Consider the following 24,397-nt stretch of genomic DNA (forward strand, 5'->3'; position numbering starts at 1 on the left):
GGCGTGACGTCACGACACCGGAAGGGGCGGGGCTCGCGAGATCGATGGCGTGACGTCACGGTACCGGAAGGGGCGGGGCTCGAGAGATCGATGGCGTGACGTCACGGCACCGGAAAGGGCGGGGCTCGCGAGATCGATGGCTTGACGTCACGGCACCGGAAGGGGCGGGGCTCGCGGAGCGCGGGAACTGAAGATTCCCCTCAGCGACGGTCGGGTACTTTCAGCGTTATACGCAGTGAGTGAATACTGCACACACAGTGAATAATGTTACACACAAAGTCAATACTATTACTACTACACACACAGTTAATACTACACAGTGAATACCACTACACACACTGTGAATACTACTACTACACAGTCAATACTACTATACAGTGAATACTGAATACTATTACTACACAGTGAATGCTACCACTACACACACACAGTGAGTGAATACCACTACACACACAGTAAATACTACTACACACACAGTGAATACTACTACTACACACAGCTTCATTATTACACACAGCTTGATCACTACTACACAGTGACTACTACTACTACTGTCACTACACACAGTTACACGATTACTCACACAGAGTGACTAACTACTCAGTGGCGTCACTAGGGTTGGTGTCACCCCTCATGGACCTCCTCCCCTACCAGGCCATACAGAATCCTTAGTCATGTGTTTTGTACTAATATTACTCGTAAATCGTAATACCCGTATATCACAGACTGTAATGGCAATAGTAGTGACGTAAACAACTAGCAAGCTTAAAATTACACCTTTAAATTATAATATCATACGCACGGCCTAAATGTATTTACATAGTTTAATGTTGTTAAAGTGAGAATTCGGTTATAAAACAATAGAATTCGAAGTACAAACGTTTAAGAACTACATTAAAATTATGTTCATTTTAACATTAAACTTTACCGTTACATGATATACATTAATGGATTATGTTTGCATAATGAATAACGGCCAAAATAATGTATATGTTGTAGACAAATGCATATGGAAATATACTCATTAATGAAATCAAATAAACAGGAACAAATACACGATAATTTCAGCACTTAGTGAACATCTCGACTAAATCAGAACTTTCCTTTCCTGACCTTCAAAGCTGCGAACTTGTGAATCACTTCATCGAAATCAATGCCTTTCGCCAACTGACTTTCAATTTTCTTGGTTCTTTCGGTAAAGTCACGTAGAAGGGAAGTAATAAAATAATGAAAATAAAACATAATAAAACAATTCTCACGACGTTTCGGCCACAACGCAAGCAGCCGTCCTCAGGTGAAAACCAGGTCCGTCGAGGCGACAGAGTCTGAATGAAACAGCACACGAGCTTGGAGCATATATATAAGCTGGGCGCATTGACAAAGGAATTTGCATATCAAAAGGAATTTAGCATATTTATGGGAAATGCAGGAATGTGATTAGTACTGCATATGCATGTGCATTATGCAGGATTAACAGCATCAAAGGGAGCTGCAGTTACTGCTGCTGCAGCAGTTGCTGCTGCTGCTGCAGTTTCTGCTGCTGCTGCAGTTGCTGCTGCTGCTGCAGTTGCTGCTGCTGCTGCAGTTGCTGCTGCTGCACTTGCTGCTGCTGCTGCACTTGCTGCCTTATCCATTTTAATATAACACTATGTATTATTCTACCCACCCTAATGTGTATCATACTGCTATATGTTTACTGTACAATTACGACACCATACATTGCTCTGCACACTGCACCATGCCAGTGAGTGGAACGCGGTCTGAAAGTCACCGTAAACGTGAACACAATCAGTTAAGATCCGAAATGGTTTATTACGTCCTTCCAATGATTGCTAAGCCAGAATCCATCTTCTCGGTTGAAATTGTCTCTGTGTTTGTGTATGTGGATCGCCTCATGAACGAATCTCTCATGATAGCCAGATGGCTTGCAGAGAACCTCTGTCTTGGAGAAGTCAATGTCATGTGAGCCCACTGAATTGTAACAGTGATCTGCCACGGCTGAGGTGTTTGTCCTACCGTGTTTCAGGTCTGCCTTGTGTTCACGGATGCGGTCCGAGACATGTCGTTTGGTTTCTCCAATGTAACTGCTACCACAGAGGCAACTTAGTTTGTAGACGCCAGGGTACTGTATGTCTGGAACCACATCTTTTACAGACGGGACCAGATCACGGATTTTATGTACTGTGTTGAATCGGACCTGGATCTTGTGTTTAATCAGGATTTTGGAGATCTTTTTTGTGACCCCAGCAATGTAGGGTAAGGTGATGGTCTTGAAAGGCTCCTCAACAGGATCCTTCTTGATGGTTGGAGTGATGGCTTTGCGGATTGTGTAGTCGGAGTAACCATTAGCCTTAAGAGCTTGGCGTACGTGTTTGAGTTCACTGGAAATGTGTTCATGGTCGGAGATGCATTGGGCTCTATGATATAGAGTCTTGATGAGGGAATTCTTCTGGGATGGATGGTGGTGGGAATCCGGTTTTAGATAAGCATCCGTGTGGGTGGCTTTCCTGTAGACAGAGTGGCTCATTGAACCATCAGGTCTCCTTTTGATTAGGACATCCAAAAAGGGTAGCTTGCCATCATTTTCGACTTCCATGGTGAATCTGATGGCTGGGTGTATGGAATTGATGTGGTCGAGAAATTGGTCTAGAGCATGCCGGCCATGTGGCCAGATGACAAAAGTGTCGTCTACGTACCTCTTCCATAAGGTCGGGCGTAGAGTGGCAGTCTGGATGGCGTCCGTCTCAAATTTCTCCATGAAGATGTTGGCTACAACCGGAGATAGGGGGGAGCCCATTGGGGTGCCCTCAATTTGCTTGTAGAAGGTTCCATTCCAGGTGAAGTATGTATTGGTTAAGCAGTGTCTCACCAGGGGGGGTACCCCAGCATTCAGTCCTTGATGAACCAAGTCTTCAATGATTGCGATGGTGTCAGGCACAGGCACCTTGGTGAACAAGGAAACCACATCAAAACTGACAAGCAGGTCGTCTGGGGACAGGGCAATCCCCTTGATTGTCGATACCAGGTCAGTAGAGTTTAGTACTGCAGAGGTGGTTTTTCCAGTGAAAGGCCGTAGGATTTCGGACAAAAAACGAGCCAGTTTGTAAGTGGGGGAGTTGATAGTAGAGACAATGGGACGAAGAGGTGTATCTTCTTTATGTATCTTTGGCAAGCCGTACAATCTTGGTGGCCTGGCTGCAGAAGGTTTCAACGAGAACTGTCTGGTCTGATCAATTAATGCGGTTGAAGCAGAAATGATGTTGTTGGTTTTGGAGACGAGGCTGTTGGTGGGGTCTCTTTTTATTTTTGTATAGCTGCCATCGTTGAGTAGTTCTTGAATTTTGTTGTTGTATTCTATTTTGTCCATGATGACAGTGGCATTGCCTTTGTCGGCTGAGAGGATGACAATGTCATCCCTCTTTTTTAATTGAGCTAATTCAAAACGCTCATCTTTGCTGATGTTGCTAGCTGGCATCTTAGCGTTTTTGAGGGTTACAGAGATTTCAGATCTTGCTACGTCTGCAGCGATGTGACTCAAGCCCTTGAGAGCTACATCTACTCGAGCAATTATATCATTAACTGGTATGTGTCTAGGTGTGACTGCAAAGTTTAGTCCTTTAGCTAAAACGGATTTCAAACCTTCAGAAATAGGACTGTTACTGCGATTAATTACGACTTTGTTAACATCTAGCTTTTCAATGTGTGGGTCCGGTTTCTTGTTTGAGAGGCGGTTGAATTTGGAAATCAAGTTGTCCTTACATTTAGTCGACATAGCGGCAGCTGAAGAGGCAGTCATTTTTTCCACATGTTCCCAATCCGATGTGGACATTGTTACACTCAAAGATAAGTGTGATTTGTAGAGTGTCTTGTCTAACTGATCTAGTTCGGTGCGCGTAAGTCTGATTTTCTCTGAGATAAGAGCTAAACTAGTTCTAGACAGAATTCGTTTCGCATTAGAAGAAGTTACAGCAGCAGATGTTAGTGTAAATGCGTTTGGTATTACCTTAGAGTCGCGGCATCTCTTCAGAAAGGTGAGAGACTCGATTAGCTGAGCCTTCTTATCCCGGAGCTTGTTGAAGGATCTCAAAGTTATGTGGAAACCCTCCCCGTAGAGGCGGTTAAATTTCGATTTAAAGCTTTCGTGACTGCAGGGATTCATCTTCTTGGTTCTTTCGGTAAAGTCACGTAGAAGGGAAGTAATAAAATAATGAAAATAAAACATAATAAAACAATTCTCACGACGTTTCGGCCACAACACAAGCAGCCGTCCTCAGGTGAAAACCAGGTCCGTCGAGGCGACAGAGTCTGAATGAAACAGCACACCTGAGGACGGCTGCTTGCGTTGTGGCCGAAACGTCGTGAGAATTGTTTTATTATGTTTTATTTTCATTATTTTATTACTTCCCTTCTACGTGACTTTACCGAAAGAACCAAGAAGATGAATCCCTGCAGTCACGAAAGCTTTAAATCGAAATTTGACTTTCAATTGATAATATCGCAAGATCGGAAAGCCTTGACTCTCCCATGGTAGATTGCAAATATTTATTTATAAGTTTTAGCTTTGAAAAGCTCCTCTCACATGAAGCCACAGAAAAAAATGTATGCTTCGTGAAAGGGTTGGGAGAGATTCTATGAAGTCCCATTCAGCTATGAATGTCAAAACGTCTAATTTTGCTCAATCTTTGGCTTCTTCCAGATCAATCTCTGCTGCTTTCAGGTGCCTTCTCAGCCTTGGTATTTCTATTAAAAGCTCACTCTCAGATACCTCATCATAGAAAGTGGTCAATTTTGGAATGGACACCTTTAACTTTTCTTCAGTGGCAGATATGAGACTCTTCGCTTGAACAGCCTCAAACATGACTGCTACTTCCTTGATTGCTCTTGATCTGATCTGGAGTTCAGAATGAAAGCGATCAATGCACTCAAGCATTGCCCTCTTATTTTCTCCTTGCGGAGTGAGTCCAGCATCGCTTGCCTGCTCCCCTGCCATCCTCTTCTTGAACCTGACTCTTTTCTATGCTGCAAATCAATATTCATCTGATTTTAATAGCGCCTGTTCAATTGCATGCTCCACTAGGTGACTGCGCTGATCGTGCAGAAAAAGTCTTAGCGCCTCTAGCTTTGTCACCGCCTTGTCGAGAGTTAAGCCCTTTGTCTGCATGTACTGCTGTGTAAGATTAACTTCCTGAAGTACATCACACCAGAAGTACAGGTAGCACAGAAAAGTGAATCACAGAGAGCAGGCAAAAGACCTTGTGCTGCTCCTCTTGTGTCCACATATTCATGTGGATCACAAATAGCTTCAATCGCTGCCACAAACTTATCGAACTTTTCTTTAACTAGCTTAACTGCAGCATGATGAGCACTCCAGCGTGTTGTTGATAGCCTTTTCACTGACACTCCAGTATGGTCAATTAACACATCCCATCAATGGGTGGAAGCAGCAAAGAAATTAACATTGTCTCGAGAATTCCAAAAAATGTCACACGATGCATTTTCAACAAAAGAGTGCTGACCGCACAAGTTAAGCGAATGGTCCACACATCCATTAAAAAAGCTTTCTTGTTCTTTCCCCTAAGAATGGCTTGTACACTTCCATGGATTCCAGCCTTAGTGGCAGCATTAATCGTAACCTTGAGCGCGGCACATCATGATGTCCAGTCCATCACTTTCCAGTTTTTTAAGAATGTCAGAACTAAGGTCAGCAGCTTTTTTCCCCTTTAAAGGGAAAAATCCTAGCAATCCTTTCACTTCAACTTTCCTATTGTTGATGTTTACATATCTATCACTTCGGACATCTGGTCAGTATGTGATATGTCAGGTGCGCTGTCGAACATGATCCCAAAGTACTTTTCAGACTTTTTGTCTATGACAAGCCTCTCCTTCACATGATTTGCCAGTGCACTTATAAACTCATTCTGAGTTTTGGTGCAAGATAAGAGACTGATACTTTAAGTTTACATGTGCTCCGCTTTAATCTCATTCGGTGCTCTTTAGGACTGGATCATATTTTCTAAGCATCTCAATCATCTCTAGAAGGTTCCCTTTATTCAATGAAGATTCATCTTCCTTGTGGCCATGGAATGCCAGATTCTGCTTGGCAAGAAACAATGTGATATCAAGCAATCTGTGCAAGATGTCCCTCCACTTTTTCTTCTCAATTTCCATTAAAGCAGTAGTTTCGGCGTCAATGGTTTTGTGCATCTTCAGTCCTGCTGCCAATATTTTCCACTTTTCAAGGCAACGCAGGTGCTCTTCGGATGTCTCATGGTTATGCACTTTCGGGCTCAGTTTCCACCACTTTTGAAACTCAGTCACAAATTTGGATGTATCTGTAGCACTAACGGCAAATAGTCGGCAGCAAAACAGTATAAATTCTCGCTGACGAGTGAGTAAATCATCCATGACCGCAGAATTTTCTCGCCATTTGGCATCACCTTGTAAAACCACTCTTTTAAAAGCTGGTGCACATCTCCCTTTGCTTTTGCATCTTGCCTTGCCTTCTGGAAAGAAACACTTCCCCTTTTGATGATTTCAACCAGAAAATAATCTGGAACTGGTATCTCCCAGAAAGATACATCACAAACATTGGCAAATCTTTCTCCTTAACTTTACTCATCTCATGAGAATACATTTTCCCCTTTTTTCTGGCAACAGAACAGGTGTTAAGATGTTTAAACACCAAACTGAAACCTTTTACAAGGAATCATGTCTGCATTAACCACAATTCTTGTCAGAATGCAAACAAAAAACATACCCCTGATAATATATCCATCGTCTTTGAAACTGATTGGTCCACACCAGAGATAGCTTTCTTTGGAGTCTAGTTTCAAATGGTGTGAGACCATTTCATAATATATGCATTGTCTTTGAAACTGATTGGTCCACACCAGAGACAGCTTTCTTTGGAGCCTAGTCTCAAATGGTGTTAGACCATTTAAGACTAGGCTCTGGTGTGGACCAATCAGTTTCAAAGACAATGCATATATTATCAGAGTAAGGGGAAAACCTATTAGATTTTAGTACTGGCAAATGAGGTCCCATGATGTTACTCATCTCATTTACAGTATCATGGCTAGAATCACTTTCAGCACTCTCTTTTGCTTCAAATTCTTCCATTTCCACTCCTTGCTCTTCTGCTTCAAATTATTCTATGTCCACCTCTTGCTCTTCTGCAGAATGCATGCTAGCATTAGAAGAATCAGCTTTGTCAATTGGAGACTGACGAGCAGTGTCTTTTGATGAACCCTGCCCATCATCCGGTCTTTTGACATATTGAAGCATGGATCTAGCAAGTGTTTTGAGTGATTTAATTATTGCCTCTTTTGCTATCCTTTGCTGGCATCCACTTGGCCTCTGATTTATGCACTCCATGTGGCATGATAGAATATCCCTGCACAATAAATCAACTCCTTAAAAAAAGTTTGTTTTATTAACAACTTTGTTTATCTCACGGTCAAGAAGTACGTCACTGATGCGGCGCCTACTCCCACATCAACGCTGACTTGAATTAATTCATAACTTCCATAACTCGTTCACACGGAGCAGGCGATTCGAGAGTTTAGGGACCGTGGAGTTTTTTACCTACACAAATATCTATATAAATAATAAGGCGTCTATACAAAATGTAAATTGCTTTAAAGTAGCAAATTAATTGATGAATTGATTTTACAGGCATGCATTGTCACTGGATCTGAGTACGTGTGCACAATTTGGAATTGATTGGACAACAGGAAGTAGACTAAATTTTGATTACCAAATTTGACCACGACACAGGAATCAAGTTAAGTAAACCCGTTGAAAAAGACAAATGAGCAATATTTGAAAAAAAAACTAAGAAAATGTAAAATGCAAATCATATATATATATATATATTTGCAAGACAGTAATGATTTTAAAGAAGAAAAAAAAGACAAAAATAAAAAAAAACTTAAATTAAGATTTCAGTTATATTTCTGAACATGTAGAAATATGCCTATGTGTTGTGGCCTTAAATAGAGAGAGAGGGGGGGCATTGGGTCTCTGTGTGTCTGTGTTGTGTCTCTCTCTGTTGTGTCTCTTTGTCGTCTCTCTCTGCTTGTGTGTCTGTCTGTGTGACTCCGTGTCTGTGTTTTGTCTCTTTCTCAAATTTAGTTCTACCTGATGACGATTGCTTGTGTTGCAATTGAAACGTCGTATTCTATTACTGAATTTATTTTCTTTCTACGTGACTTTACCGAAAGAACCAAAGAGTAATACAGATATTTTTCAATAACGGTTACTGACTGTACCGACCACTTTGGGTGGGGGGGGGGAAGTCAACAGTGGTTGTCCAATGAACGGACTCATCCCCGCCATCGGAATGTGTAAATTCCACCACTGACTCAGGAGTGTAAACAGATGAGCACCACTGCATCAATGCTCAGTTTGAGCCGGGAATTTGACTTGTAGTTCAGTCTTCTCGATTTTCCCAGGAGTGGTCCGGGCTGGCAGGTGACGACGGCCAGTATGCTAAGTTCAATCACCTTCGTCTCTCGCGTGGCATGTTACAGAGAGGCCTGGCAACAGGCAAGTTGAATGCAGCGCACAGAATGGTTGTACAGCGGTGACTAGAGAAGTGTTGTGGGATGTGTCAATGATTGCAGTACAGGGTGACCTAAACTCCAGAAGGTGAAAGTGACGAGTAGAATAATAAGTTACATATCATTTTAGTAAACTAAGTTTTGGACCATCCGTTACTGTAAAGGGTGGGGTAATAAAATATAAATGGATTAAAATGAAACAATGCACTTTAAAGGATTTGTATTATATACCGTAATGCCTTCATGAATTGTACACCGTATGGGTTTGGCCGTGCATTGTTAACAATGTGCTCTCGTGAAATCTTCAACTTATTTTGCAGACCCACCAATTGGAGCATTTATCAGAGATGAATGATTTGTACACCAACTAATCGTCCTCATTGCTGCATTCGTCATTGTAAGTCTCCATCCACTGCTGGAGGAGGGCCTCTCCATCGGCTCTCAGGTTGTCGCCGCCACCACACCATCGCGACCGCACCACCCACTCTCGCTTCTGCGTTTGTTCGCCGCTTTGACATCCAGCACCATGGGGGACTCGGGGAAGAAAACTCCGCTGCCCGTGCCAACATTCTTCGCAGAAGCAGAGTGTCAAATGTTCCTGGAGAAACGTCTCGGGCGCACGCCCGTGGCGCCGCCGCGGCCGCCCATGAAGAGCTCGTCTACGCTGCGGCGCTGCCTGAACCCGACGAGGGACTCCGAGGACGACGGGGCCACGACGGCGCCGCGCCACTGGAGCTCGCAGCGGCCGCACTCCGTGTCGTTCCGCAGCTTAGAGAACTCGCTGCTGCGAAGCCGCATCTACGACAAGAGCCGCAGCGAGGTCACCTACTTTGCGCAGTGCTTCGAGGTGCGTTGTCAATCGCCGATACTGCTGTTGTATTGTCGTCATCATCATCATTGGTGTTGTTTGCTTTGCAAAGGCACGTAGGTTGGAGAACATCACAGTGCACTGCACTCCCAATTGTAAAGCCAAATGAGATTTTTAAAAATTTGAATAGTCATTACATTAACCAAAACCTACTTTCCATATTACAAGATGCTCTGGAAAGTGTGAGTAAAGTTATTCCAATCTGCTCAAAGACACGCTATCAGAAAATAGGAGACACCTCCTAAGTTGGCTTAAAAATACAGGTGGATAAAAGTATACTTTATAACCCAGAGAATATAGTAACAACAAAACTATATATATATATATATTTTGACTTTATGACCAGGTTAGTAATTGATGCATTTGACCAGGCACCCTGGTATGTTGACGGTTTGGGTGATTTTCCAAAAGCCAATCAAGAAGCAAACCATACTATGCTGTCCTCACACGACATCTGAATCTTGCTTGAGGCCAAGGAGGGCCAGCGGCAGGGCTAATTATGTATTCATGCATGCGATGTCAGTAAGTACACTGTGAGGACACACTATCACCGCGTCATTTACACATGTCTCGACTCGTTCATTGCATATACTGTACCTTGTGGCACGGCTCGGCTCGGCTTCTGCAGTGGAAAACCAACCTGGTGCTTCCTGAGCCATGCCGGGCTGGCTCGGCACGACCCCGTGGTGGAAACGAGGCGGCTATTTGTGGCTGCCGCTGTTATTGCGCGTGTGGTTGAGCATGGCGGATAGCCATGGGGGTCTCTCCGGCACCCCCACCCACCCACTCTGTTCCTGCCAGGTGCTGGAACGGATCGGCCTGGGCTCGTTCGGGGAAGTGTTCAAGGTGCGCAGCTGGGAGGATGGCAGCTTGTATGCGGTGAAGCGGTGTCGCGAGCCATTCCGTGGCGAGCGTGACCGCGAGCGCAAGCTGGAGGAGGTTGCCAAGCACGAGCGCCTGGAGCCGCACCCCAACTGCGTGCGCTTTCTGCGCGCCTGGGAGGAAAAGCAGCACCTCTACATCCAGGTGCTGCCCCTGGGCGATAATCTGACCCGCGTGGAATTCTGAACGCGGGGTTAGAATGCTTTTCTGTATTTTAACCCACCTCGCCGTGGTAGTCTGGTAGTCTTATCCCACCAGCATATTGGGGCATTTCATCTTTTCTCATAATGGTGCTGGGAGTTATTGTCTATTAGTTTATATTCCTTATCATCGACTAAAGTTAACAATTAGCCGATTGTAAAAGCAGGTCCACGCCCGAGCGATCTGTTGGGTGCAAACGAGTTTCCTCGTCGCTGAGGTGTCGACTCGGCTTGAGACACATCCGAAGCCGCATCACGTTTTATTTACTGCCCCTCCGCAGACGGAGCTGTGCGCGATGAACCTGCAGCAGTACTGCGAGGAGGAGTGCGGCGGGAGGTTGAGCGAATGCGAAGTGTGGGCCGTGGCCGTGGACCTCCTGCTGGGTTTGCAGCACCTCCACCGGCGCGGCCTCGTGCACCTTGACGTGAAGCCGGCCAACGTGTTCCTGAGCATGACGCCACCGCCGCGCCGCTACAAGCTCGGCGACTTCGGCCTCGTCGTCGACCTGCAGCGGGTGAGGGGGAGGCGACATCATTTAGTGGCTGTGCAGGCAGCGCAACTGCACCGAGGGGAGCTGACGGGGATGGGGCGGGGGGGGGGGCGGGGGGCGGGGGGTGCGGCAGGCCCACAGGTCAGAGGGTCTGGAAGTAGGTTTGACAAAAGGTTCGTAACATTACATTCTAACATTTTGTTTATTCCGCCTGGTGTGGGTAAAGCGGTGATGTTGTACGGTACGGCACCGTGCGTTGCCAGGGTGACCACGCCGACGCGCAGGAGGGAGACCCCCGGTACCTGGCACCAGAGCTCCTGCAGGGACATTTCAGCAAGGTGGCCGACATCTTCAGGTATCCGACACGCACCTGAGCGAACGGTGCGGGGGGGGCCATGGGTGCGAAGGGAGATGTATCACGTGTGTGGTGTGTCACGTCATTTCATTGCTAATGCTGTTCGAATGCATAGTACGGGGTGACGACGCAGTTGGTTTATTTACCGAGTTAAAGTGTAACTTGTAATTTCCCTGTTTTGACAATCAGCCCCTGCCTCCGCCGTACCGAGCTGGCCCGGCGCAGCTCAGGAGGCACCAGGTTGTTTTTCCACTGCAGAAGCCGAGCCGCGCCGCTGACTTTGCACGCAATGAACGAGTCGATGCGCATGTAGATGAAGCGGTAACGCTGCGCCCTCGCGGTCTGCTGAATGATTGCACACACCCATTGAACACGTCGTTAGCCCTGTCCCTGCTTGGCACTGGTGAAGCCAGAGTTTCACAGTTTAGTTCTGGCTTGTTTTGGCAAATAGCGAGTGTAAATCTACCCGTAGCGTGAGGGTGTCATGCTGGCTCGGCTCAGACGTGCCAGTGAAAATGAGTCTTTGCCCCTGGTGGCGGTGTTGTGTGCGCAGTGCAGGTATGACCCTGTTGGAGGTGGCCTGTAACCTGCAGCTACCCACCCGTGGCGAGGGCTGGCAGCACCTGCGGCAAGGCTTCCTGCCCGATGACTTCATCGCAGGTACAGCACAAGGATGTGTGGGTGGCGCTGCCACTCTGCAGATGAGTGAGGTGGAGACGATTGCGAGCGGTGCCTGATGTGTTTTCGAGCTGTCCCGTCTGTTGTTCTGCATGATGTCCGACGTTTCGTTCTCAGCCGGGAGATAAACAGCGCACTTACGATGACCTATGCAGTAGAATCTCAAAGGTGTTTGTGTTTGTGGCGTGTTGAGCATTTTTTTTTCACTCAACCTTTTGCCACGCAACTCGTGAAGATGCCCACGACCGTGAGAGAACACGTGACCGAAACTGGAAGACCACACTCAGAAGCGGAACGTTTTCTAATTTTCTGAGGGACTCGCTATGCCCTTGGGCCTGACTAGGCCTGTCAGAGGATCTGGTCAGCAGCATACGGGCAATGTTGGAGCCGGATCCGAGCCGCCGAGCCTCCGTGGATGAGCTGTTGGCGCGACCAGAGATGCGCCGGGCCGCCCGCCAGCGTCGCCTCCACTTGGCCTCCCAAGCCACCTGGTGTCATCTCCTCACCGCCGTGCAGGTTTCACCCCGACCCACCCCATGACACACAACGTCGACGAATCTTACCTCCCGCCACCAACTAACGTCACCGGTGCATTTGTAAAAGTCTCACTATGTCTGAATGCCACAGTGAGACTACCTCACTATTTACCTCACTTGGTATACTGGAGGTCGTCGGTTTGATCCCGACCCCTGATGCCTGCTGTATATTTGGAGTTTGCATGTCTCTCCCCATGGTCGTGAGGATTTTTTTCGGGTCCTCTGGTTTTTTCCCCTCCACATTTAGAATCAACATCACACTTTTAGAGTATTTGGCTGCTGTAAATTTCCACGTGATCAGCCACTTCGTTGAGCTATTATTTGTGGCCAGGTCGCTTCTGAAAAAGACCTACATAGCTTAGTGGGCCTTACCTGGTAAAATAAAAAATAGTTTATAGTTTCAATGAGACCGCCCTCCAGCAAGAACTTCCTCCTTTTTTCTTTCCACAGTTTCCACACCAGCCTGGTTCTTCATGACTGCACTGTTGCCTTTGACACCATTGACCGCTGCATAATAGTTAAGAACAGCTTCGGACTATGTTGGTGTGTCCAGCTTTCTCTCACACTTCTGCTCACACACGTGGTACTTCCTCCTTTGTGTCTCAGTAGCCTCATCTTCTCTTGTTCAGTTAGCTCTACTTGTGCACCTTCACTTTTAATTATCTTCAACTTGTAGTGGTTTTAAATTCTTATTGTGAGTTGGGGAGCTCTATCCGAAGTAACCTTGAGTCCAAAAACACGATGCTTAATAATCAGAGACTAAGAATCCCATTCCTCTATGACTCTCAACCCTGCCGCGACAAGAGAAATCGTTTCCACTACATACAAGCATTGCACTTTCACGACATGAAATACATAACACGACCATATAAAGTTACAAAGCCCATATGATCATTTATCACACAGTACTTTTTAAACCATGCATTGTATCACAAGACCACAGAAAACCCTGATTTCTTATGCAGACATGTCCGGGTAAAAGGAGGGCAACTCTAAAATTCCCAAGTGCAGAAGGATCCCGACACAGCATGGGTAACTCAACCATCTTTGCAGGCCCCCGAGTGTTAGCCGAGTGTGCGTGGGTCTTCCGCAGATACCCTGGTTTCCTCCCACATGCAATACGCTCCTTCAACTGGAATAGGCTAAATGTGGCAATGTAGGACCCTCCTGAAAAAAAAACGATTGAAAACTGAAACTGCCGTCATTGTGTGCTTGACTCTCGTGTCTCCGTGCAGGCAGTCTGGTCCGTGCTGGCAGGCGTGTGCCACAAGACTATGGCGCGTCTCGGCCACTTGGCTGCCTTTGCCGTGTTCTGGCCCCTGAGCTCCTCCTCCCCCGTCACGCCCCCCATGTCTTCGTCGTCGCGAGTGTCTGTTTCTGCGAGCGACGGAGATGGTGACGGCGACAGCGCCAGTGGCAGCAGACGAGATTCAAGCCCCGACTGGGATCGCAGCCTCAGCCTGAGCGACGACGCGTTCATGCCCTTGACAACCGGTGACCCCATGCCCTCTGCCTCGAAGTCAATGTACAGGTATTTGTGCCACGAAAAATATTGTTTCTATACTCTTTGGTTCTTTCGGTAAAGTCACGTAGATAGAAAATTATTAATGATCTATTAATAATTTTCTATCTACGTGACTTTACCGAAAGAACCAAAGAGTATGGATTCCTGCAGTCACGAAAGCTTCAAATCAAGATTGAATATTGTTTCTGTTATTTTTATGCTTGTTTACACAGGAAAGCCTCATGAGTCTCAGTACTTTTTTCAAAGGCTCTTGCCAAGTTTAAGCCATGTGGGGAGGGGGGCACGATGTTGCTGTGTGTAACTCCAATTGAGTAATTTTCAGGGAATTTTCTGACATTGGGACATTTGGCCAATACTAGTTACATTGTATGTTTCTTTTATCTATGCAGAACATGGGGAGAACATACAAACTATCTTTGCTGTAAAGCACAAGTGTTACCACTGCACAAACCATGTCACCCAAAAGTTTTCCACGAATAAATGTCCAAACTTCTTCACTGGGGCACGGCCTTAATGTGGCGGCGCAGCCTGCGAGCCATGTAAACCCTGAGCAGATCTCCTGCATCGGCACCCGTACCAGGCGGGTTACTCTGCGTGGGGCGGCAACACAGCCTAGCCACTTGTTACAGTGGTCTTTCGCCGATTGTTGCAGAGTTTTGTAAAGGTTTGCAATTTGAATCTGGTCGGCCACCCTGGTTATTTACTGTGGGTGCATTAACCGTAAAATATTACGCGCAGTCTACTTCACAGTGGATGGTAAAGGTCCCCTGACGTCATTCGGAACAAGTTCGCCATTGTGTGCCGGCATCATGATCCAAATTGCCCATTTCGAAACATTGATCACAGCTACTCGAGAGGGATTATACATAGCAACTGTGAAGCCACTGCAGACTGTAAAACACAGCAGATTATGATTGATGGAACAATTAACCCATTAAATATATATTTTTATAAAGTAATAAGTAAAACAAATATTTTCAATAATTGATTCTATGTAAATAAATTATATTTTTACATTTTCTATTAATCTCCAGCAAGACGCTGGAAACTAGCCCGGTGTGATGCGGGAAAGGCAGTGATGATGACGGCATCCACCCCCAGCCATCTGCCTTGCACCTGGAACCATTTATTATGCTAATGATATGCAGATCGTGTGCTTAATAACACTGGTTTACAGTCAAAATGCTTCGAAAATAAATGTAGTCCAACTTTACTAATTCTGGGTCACTGAGAATGAAAATTATGCTTAAAATTGTTGATTGGCTATAGTTTCAAGCTATGCTACTGGGTCAGTATACACGACCTTTGACTTGGGAATGGCAGAGGATAAGTGAGTTATAAAGGGAAGGGATCTCAATTTAAACCAGAAATGACTAAAATACATCTTTGACCGGATCTACAGTGAGGGAAAAAAGTATTTGATCCCCTGCTGATTTTGTACGTTTGCCCACTGACAAAGAAATGATCAGTCTATAATTTTAATGGTCGGTTTATTTGAACAGTGAGAGACAGAATAACAACAACAAAATCCATAAAAATGCATGTCAAAAATGTTATAAATTGATTTGCATTTTAATGAGGGAAATAAGTATTTGACCCCCTCTCAATTAGAAAGATTTCTGGCTCCCAGGTGTCTTTTATACAGGTAACGAGCTGAGATTAGGAGCACACTCTTAAAGGGAGTTCTAATCTCAGCTTGTTACCTATATAAAAGACACCTGTTCACAGAAGAAATCAATCAATCAGATTCCAAACTCTCCACCATGGCCAAGACCAAAGAGCTCTCCAAGGATGTCAGGGACAAGATTGTAGACCTACAAAAGGCTGGAATGGGCTACAAGACCATCGCCAAGCAGATTGGTGAGAAGGTGACAACAGTTGGTGCGATTATTCGCAAATGAAAGAAACACAAAATAACTGTCAATCTCCTTCGGCCTGGGGCTCCATGCAAGATCTCACCTCGTGGAGTTGCAATGATCATGAGAATGGTGAGAAATCAGCCCAGAACTACACGGGAGGATCTTGTCAATGATCTCAAGGCAGCTGGGACCATAGTCACAAAGAAAATAGTTGGTAACACACTACGCCGTGAAGGACTGAAATCCTGCAGCGCCCGCAAGGTCCCCCTGCTCAAAAAAGCACATATACATGCCCGTCTGAAGTTTGCCAATGAACATCTGAATGATTCAGAGGACAACTGGGTGAAAGTGTTGTGGTCAGATGAGACCAAAATGGAGCTCTTTGGCATCAACTCAACTCGTCGTGTTTGGAGGAGGAGGAATGTTGCCTATGACCCCAAGAACACCATCCCCACCGTCAAACATGGAGGTGGAAACATTATGCTTTGGGGGTGTTTTTCTGCTAAGGGGACAGGACAACTTCACCGCATCAAAGGGATGATGGACGGGGCCATGTACCGTTAAATCTTGGGCGAGAACCTCCTTCCCTCAACCAGGGCATTGAAAATGGGTCGTGGATGGGTATTCCAGCATGACAATGACCCAAAACACACAGCCAAGGCAACAAAGGAGTGGCTCAAGAAGAAGCACATTAAGGTCCTGGAGTGGCCTAGCCAGTCTCCAGACCTTAATCCCATAGAAAATCTGTGGAGGGAGCTGAAGGTTCGAGTTGCCAAACGTCAGCCTCGAAACCTTAGACTTGGAGAAGATCTGCAAAGAGGAGTGGGATAAAATCCCTCCTGAGATGTGTGCAAACCTGGTGGCCAACTACAAGAAACGTCTGACCTATGTGATTGCCAACAAGGGTTTTGCCACCAAGTACTAAGTCATGTTTTGCAGAGGGGTCAAACACTTATTTCCCTAATTAAAATGCAAATCAATTTATAACATTTTTGACATGCGTTTTTCTGGATTTTGTTGTTGTAATTCTCCCACTGTTCAAATAAACCTACCATTAAAATTATAGACTGATCATTTCTTTGTCAGTGGGCAAACGTACAAAATCAGCAGGGGATCAAATACTTTTTTCCCTCAATGTATGTGGCAGCCCTGGTTCCCTTGAGCGATGCGATTTTCCCAGCGCGTCGCCCGTGACGAGACCTCGGGCTCAGGTGGCCACCACATCCACCCCGCGCAACCGCTCGCCCGAGCCACCCAACGGCAGCGCCCACAAGTAAGGCACCACTCCGCTCAGCGTGGCTCCCGCGTATTGAAGTTGTATTCACCGTCAGCAACAAACACCTACATATCGAAACAGACCAGCGCAGTCGCCAATAACAACACCGTGTGTGTGGCCTTAAAAATAAAAGCATATTATAGGTGACGTTCTGGGCAATGGTCCTTCTTCATAGCGCACATAGAGAATCCAAATAGTTAAGAGTGAGACGGACTAATATAATCAGTATGTACTATATAATGATGTATATTTATGAATATAAATTAGGTCAGCGATTGACGGTTGATTTAAAAGAGCACACATTGTAATTAGGAGGGAAGATATGTTGTGGGTAATGAATGAATGAGTCTCGTAGTTAGGGGAGTGATTGCCTCTTAATCTTGAACAACTGGACTGCAATAAAATAATATTGACAGTGACATCAGTACTCACAGCATCATTGATCTTCAGTTAAACCTTGAAACTTAAGCAAGTATTTATCTTATTTAACTTGGCAGGTTATGGAAGCGACCCGTTAAGACAGACACGTAAACACGTTGTTGCTCGTAAGTCCAGATGGAGCATGGCCACGAACCTCCGCTGTCTCTTGCCTGTCCCCAGCCTCTGTGTGGCTGAAGCAACGGTGGCCGTACAGGCCAGCCCCAACATCAGCCTCATCCTGCAGCCGGCGTGTGCCAACGAGGAGGAGGAGGATAAGGGGGGGAGGAGGAGGAGCAAGGGGCGCAGCCCGGGTGGCTCGGTGCTGCGCAGGGTTCTCCATTTCGGATCGGGCCTCTCCAGCGCCTCGGTGCGTGCCTCCCGCGAGCGCAACTGGCTTGACAGCAGCGGCGACGATGCCGTGAGCAACGCCCACGACGGGAATGGGGCCCACACGGACGACAACGACGAGGAGGAGATGATGCTGAGGTCCTTCAAACCTTGCAGCCTCATCGATGCGCTGAATGAAGAGGACACCGCAAACGCAGACTGAGACCCGCTCGGATTCGTGCCTTGAGCCGCGCTGTCCGGCCGTCGGCTGTCGGTATTCGGGAGACGATTCACCGCCACCGTTCCTGCGATTCACTTTGGAGCATTCAGGGTGGATTGGTCATTGCCTACGTGCCTTCTTGCATATATCAAAAAGGAACCACGGGAAGGGATATTCTGCTTTTTGCCATCATTTCACTCCATCCAAGACCCCAGAGTGTTTATTCTTTTTTATTTTGTGGGGTTTTTTTGTTGGATGGATGAGCCACTGATCGGCAGTTATTTGTAAATATAATCATCCCCCAGGTGTCCTTGACCGTTTTGTCGGCTATTTTTTGATAGGAGTTGTTACCGTGATATCTCCTGCTCATATTTATGTCGCCATTTCCTTGGCAATGTGAGAAATGGCACACAGATTAGCACTTCTCTTCTATTTCACTCTCACTGAATGGTCGGTCTGCGAGACTTAGTCATTTGCTGAACGCTGGTTAGGTTATCCGCTCGTTATTTATAGCGGCTGTGAAAACAACAGTGGCCAAGATGACCGCACAGTGTTGCTGCTGCTAATGACAAAGCGCTACAAGACGGCAATGTGGATCGTTCATCGATGCCTATGGTAAAGAAGAAATTCTAATGATAATTATATTCCCACATCTGTTATTGAGAGGAATCCACCTCTCAGAAGTCAAGAGCACTCAGTCCCTGAGTTCTAATCCAGGCAGTTTCCTCTGCTTAAACTGGCTTCTCAAGAGTCACAAATGTATTGGTCTCAGTCCGGTCACTAATTACTTCACACACCGAAAACATGACATTAAATATGGTTCTGCACTTCATTTGGCTGAATGCAAGCTCTGAGACCTAATTTTATTATTAGTTTGACCATCATGGCGTGCTTCTACTGTGAGGCAAGTACTGGTACTGTGAGACCAGAGGTTACTTGATGGGAGTTCGGAGGTAGCTCTGTGATATCCGCTTCTGTGGGCCTTTCTCGAATACGAACGGTTGCACTCTGTGGGAAATGCGAATGCCGTCCTTGGTTCGTGAGAATTGGCGAAATATTTTTTTTGGGATGATAATTTGCTCCACCTCCTGAACCCAGACTGCCACGTGCTTAGTTTTGGCTGATCCTATCAGAATTTAACTAAACTCCTTCGCTTGGGCAGCATGTGGTTTTTGTACAAGTGACGACTCCGTGATGTCCGCCATCTGCAATGACTTGCGTCGCAAACTTCTGGAAGTTTGACGGAATAACCTGGTGCAATAGTTTCGGTGTGCGGTGGTTTATTTTTAGTGCAATTTTCTGACCGATTGCTGCTTTAATGTCGCTTTTCCCAAAAAATGTCTGCAGAAGCGATGCCCTCCCCCCCAATGCAAGTCCCCTTTCACGTTTGATAAACAGCCATTCCCTGACACTACACGAGGGGGCTTTGCCAAAGAAAATCTGTGCCACAGTTGGTGGTGTCATTGATGCGCACGACCTTTTTAATTTGCATTTTCACGTAGGTATTCTTGCGTAACGTTTCTCCAGTTTGTGTTATTATATCCAAGTACGTGTCGCACATTTCGCACGTTATTTAAAAAGCGGTGAAATTATCGGAAATTCTCACCGTTTTTGTGTTTACGTTTAATCCTTGAGGGCGGTGTATTTATTGTTATTATGAATGTTGTTTTCGTCTTATTCAGGTGCTCTACGTATACAGAGGGATGGGGGGTCAATACGCATCTCTCGGTCCCGATGAACATTCGCTTGCATGGGCTTCTCGCCAGGGTGTCATCAAGTGAAAGCTGGGACTGTAAACAATGCTCGGATAATGCAGCCTGGCAGGGGACTAGGCCAATGTAACCTGCACGCGTGTCCCTGTACCAGTACAGTGCCCGTCACGTAGTGGCGAGAGCGTTTTTGGTCTGCGACGTTTTTATTTCCTTTAACCTCGCCGCAAAAAATATACTATTCTAAAATCTCACTGCCTAATTCATCCAAATATGCAATATAATATCCAGTCAATACAAATATCCATAAGCTGGTTATCAGAGCTACCGTTTACTCATGATTCCTAACCAGGGTTAAATACGATACACCTTCACCTTGATTCCAAAAAGAACCTTGCGATTGCAAAGGCTTCTGGGAGCCGCTCTTGGCAAGGTTGTCCGCCGTACTTATTCCTACGGACGGAGAGGGGTGATCAGCAACGTGTCAATATTCATCTCACGGTATTGCCCCTACAAAGGTGTTCATCATATTCACAAACTGACACACTTGTTAAAGTACATCTTCGGAGTATTATAAATTGAAGGAAGTGGACACAGCAAACCCAGACTGTATTATACATCTATAATGGCAGCAATGAAACATTTTCACCGTCTGAGCAAGAATTTGGCAGGATGCCCTTTTGAACTGTATGATACCGGTGTTTTTGGACTTTTTATATTAGTGTCTGGTGGAAAACTCAGAAATAGTCTCCGCTAACACCAACCCTTATTCAACATCTTGAGACTGACCTCCACACTGCTTTCATGATCTCTGCAAAGCAGTTCTGATTCTCTGATCACTCCAAGGGTCAGGGCCAAAGGGCTGGTCTTCACGGGGCGGGGGGAGGGATTCATTTCGTGAGGGATTTGCAGAGACGTCGTCCCATGCGATGAATTTAACATTTGTGCAATGCTTGCGCGTGAATTAGACTGCATGTGCGTCCAGACAAGGTTGGGTTGGAGTGGGATGGGGGGGGGATTTACCTTTGTTGATTGTAACGTACGAATGTATGCTATGCGAATAAACAAGCAAACTGCCGATGCATTCACTTCATCTCCACCATTACATTAATGTTGGACCATTCTTAATTATCTATGAAGCACCATGACGGGACGCATGCAAGGCTTGTTTTTGGCAGAAGATCACGTGACTGACCCAGGTATTATGAGTTGACTAGCGTGCCAGGCGAGGTGCAGGAGGTCACGGGACTGACCCAGGTGTTAAAGGGATGACTGAGATAACTGGCAGATGCACCACCCGTGCTGCCGACCGTGCCACCTAAAACACAACGCGAACATGAACACAATCGTAGTTTGTGTAGCAGTAATTATTTATTCAGTTACAACCTGATTGCAGTTAAAACATGTTTTTACATATATTTAAATAAGTACGAACTCAACTCTGGTTGCTGACCTTTCTAAATGTTCACAACACGTTTTCGTGATGTTGAAAGTTGGTGCTGACAACGCACGCGCAAAATTAACATTTTCAAACTTGGCAATTTAGAGTAATGTTTAGTACTTGGGAGTTTGTTGTCATTAAAACACTTGAGCTACGCATTGCATTCAAGATTCACATGGGCCACTACTTTCTCTTTCAGGAACGCGATATTTACCACGGACCATTAGCTGTGGGGGCAGAGCTGTTGTCCTTCCCCCGCACTTCCGATTAGCACGGTTGGCTACGTACGGTGCGAAAGAAGTTCTACATACGCTGCAGCCACAGCTTCCAGTCGCCGGCTTCAGGAATAACAACAGCAGCAGCCACAGCCGCCGCTCGACAACTGTGGCTGCAGCAACATTCAAGGGGCACAGCCGTCTCTGAGTTGTGCTGATCTATCACACGGAGTGCGGACGGCAACCACCACAAAACCTGCATTTCAATCAATCATTCTCTTGACTACATTCATAAAGATCGCCGCAATGTTTGGGGTCATTTTAGCCGCTCGGAGTCCAAGGCCAGCAGCAACACCGCCGCTTGAGCGAGACATGGCAGTGGTGGCACGGGCGCACATCACAGAGACTCTACACATCCGTCAATAGCTGTGTAAGGGGGGGCTAGAAGGAAACGCACAAGAGACACCGTTTCACCTTTTCCATGCAGAAGAGCCATGGCCTCCAAGGTCGCCCTCCAACGCCGTTACCCTCAGGGCCACGGTGGACTATGTGAAATATTGGACAGCTGTGGAAAAAGAGCTTCATAGCTCATCGGATTTCTCCAGGAATAAATAAATATCCTGATCCTGACTCGAGTTGTGGGTCGGCCACGTGGTAGGCTCGAGTATCAATGCTCTGCTGTTGCTGCTGTTGCTGCTGCTGCTACTGTTGTTGCTGCTGCTGTTGTCGTCAGCTGTGCCTCCAGCCTCTCAGGCCGACCGACACGTGCTCCCACCGTGCTCCCACGCCACAGTCGGTCGCCAATCGTTCCCATAATCCCCGCGTCCCCGTCGCCTCCAACGACTCAACCAACTCCGTCACGAGTCAGAGTTTGCGATTTTCATTCGAGAACCAACGAGGTGCGTTGTTTTGTGTTGGTTGTAACGGCGGTCAACGTTACGGCGGCCTCCGGTGTCTGCAAGGGTCACGTGAACCCCTTGCCGTAGAACACCTTCCACGCACGTTGCAAATCCGACACAATCCGTCGATTGGAATCATCGCTCGACCCCGAGCTGGGCACAGCTGCTCACTCTTTAAACTTCCTGAGAGAGCCCAGGCCACTCACAAATACCAGGCGACAACGCGATCAACATGGACATACGTTGGACTGTTGTAAAGTGAACGGAGGTTTTACACTTTGAACCCACGTCTCGGACGAAAGTCATGCGCATTTCGTTGGCAATTCACTGAACTATTTTAACTGCTATATATTTTAATTGTACTCGGTAAGGCCCACTGAGCTATATCGGTGTTTTCAGAAGCGAACTGGCCACAAATAATAGTTCATTGGCTTATTAAGTGGACATTTATAGCAGTCAAATATATTCTAAACGCATGTTGATTCTAAATGTGAAGGGAAAACCCTGAGGCTCCGGAGAAATAGCCACGTGGCCATGAGGAGAACACGTAAACTCCAAATGTACAGCAGGCCTCAGGGTCGGAATTGAACCCACAACCTCCTGTAGACCAGGCGAGGTCGTTAACATCTCGCCACCGTGGCGCCAATAAACTGAAAAGTGGAAGAGTAGGCCAAAATCACCCGCTAAAGCTCCTAATGTAATGCAGACCCTTCCGCTAGCGGTCGCGTGAGTGCAATTGCAAGGTTGCACCTTTACCTGTGAACTTCAACACAGATATCGCGTGTTCATACGTCACGATCTACGGAGCGGTAGCGTGACGTCACAATAAAACATCACCGCGTCACGCTCCGCTCCACCACCTGGACGAAACATCCTCAAAAACGTCGTGCTCGACAAATGCACAGGACCATTATTGTACAGCAAGTAAACCCGTGTGCATATGCCTATCATTGCTTGGGAGAAATGCTCTGCGTTGCTGGTAAGATGTTTCAGTCGTGTGGAGCGCGCGCATTACCCCCCCCCCCGCCACCACCTCACGCTTTACATGATGAGACAAGCGGGGGGGGGGGGGGGGGTTCTCGGATCGCGCGACACAAGCCTGGTGGCTTTGACATTCCTCCAGCTTGGAAGTGATCGCGCGCGTTGATATCAAAACGTCCGGTAGCAAAGTTTGTGGCCAGGGAGGCTCACCATGAATCTCTGAGGGGCACTGCTGAGATCCTGAGTTATAATCCGAGCGACAGCCACCCGTAATTGAACCATCTTCCCAAACGTTGATAATTTGACGGTCTCATTTCAGCTCCCCTGGACCTCAAACCCGACAGTGCCTCAGAAAAAGGAGGAGGCACCACCTGGCCAAAAACGTTTCGGTGGCCGGGAACTCGGCAGGCCGAGGCCGTTGTGAAGGTCGGTCGAGAGGGCCGACTCATCGAGGCCAATTTCAGCGTCCAGACCGGGTGCCTCGAAGCCGACCTGTCGGGCCGCGGTGCCGCTCAGGTTCCGCTCAGGTGACGCCGCTCAGGTGACGCTCAGGCGCCGCTCAGGTGCCGCCGCTCGGGTGCCGCTCAGGTGCCGCTCAGGTGACGCTCAGGTGACGCCGCTCGGGTGCCGCTCAGGTGCCGCTCAGGTGACGCTCAGGGCCAAGGACGAGAGCTGAGAACGGACGTCCTCGCGTCGGCCTCGAGGCCCGGGCACTGGTCCCCCCCGAGGAGCCCAAGATCAGAACTGAAGCTCGAGGTGTTGGTGTCTCCGCGCCTCAGGGAGCGCTGATCTCTCCTCCTCTCTTCGCAATCAGCGGCGCGGACACCCACAACATGCGTCCGGCCCGTAGCTCACAAACCCGCACTGACCAGCGTCCTGAACTATTTTTATTTTATTTTACCGGATAAGGCTCACCGAACGATGTAGCTCTTTTCCAGAAGTGGATTATCACGC

At 46.8% G+C, this 24,397-nt stretch overlaps 1 protein-coding gene across 5 annotated transcripts; it reads left to right on the plus strand.

The window, feature by feature from the left end:
* Window positions 1–121: 121 nt before the first annotated feature.
* PKMYT1 (protein kinase, membrane associated tyrosine/threonine 1) lies at window positions 122–20,966 on the plus strand. 5 transcript variants are annotated; one of them, XM_061561696.1, is made up of 11 exons: window positions 149–235; window positions 8,882–9,006; window positions 9,140–9,408; window positions 10,231–10,455; window positions 10,793–11,026; window positions 11,266–11,357; window positions 11,911–12,017; window positions 12,379–12,551; window positions 13,807–14,102; window positions 17,103–17,228; window positions 17,832–20,966. In XM_061561696.1, the coding sequence occupies exons 2-11, from the start codon at window positions 8,913–8,915 to the stop codon at window positions 18,199–18,201; spliced, it is 1,986 nt and encodes a 661-aa protein (XP_061417680.1). In that variant the 5' UTR covers window positions 149–235; window positions 8,882–8,912; the 3' UTR covers window positions 18,202–20,966. The 5 variants fall into 5 exon arrangements, with proteins under 5 accessions (XP_061417683.1, XP_061417680.1, XP_061417681.1 ...); XM_061561697.1 differs by having other exon boundaries at window positions 17,136–17,228; XM_061561699.1 differs by lacking the exon at window positions 8,882–9,006 and having other exon boundaries at window positions 122–235; window positions 9,084–9,408.
* The last annotated feature ends 3,431 nt before the right edge of the window (window positions 20,967–24,397 follow it).

Source organism: Lethenteron reissneri, chromosome 28, assembly GCF_015708825.2.
Source record: "Lethenteron reissneri isolate LAM-NWPU_2019-01 chromosome 28, ASM1570882v1, whole genome shotgun sequence".
NCBI classification, from domain to species: domain Eukaryota; kingdom Metazoa; phylum Chordata; class Hyperoartia; order Petromyzontiformes; family Petromyzontidae; genus Lethenteron; species Lethenteron reissneri.

Excerpts from the sequence above, each read along its gene's own strand:
- PKMYT1 (XM_061561696.1), top strand. The coding sequence starts at position 8,913 with ATGATTTGTACACCAACTAATCGTCCTCATTGCTGCATTCGTCATTGT. Across the intron at positions 11,358-11,910 it reads AAGGTGGCCGACATCTTCAG|TGCAGGTATGACCCTGTTGG; the intron begins GTATCCGACACG and ends TTGTGTGCGCAG. Across the intron at positions 12,552-13,806 it reads ATCTCCTCACCGCCGTGCAG|GCAGTCTGGTCCGTGCTGGC; the intron begins GTTTCACCCCGA and ends GTCTCCGTGCAG.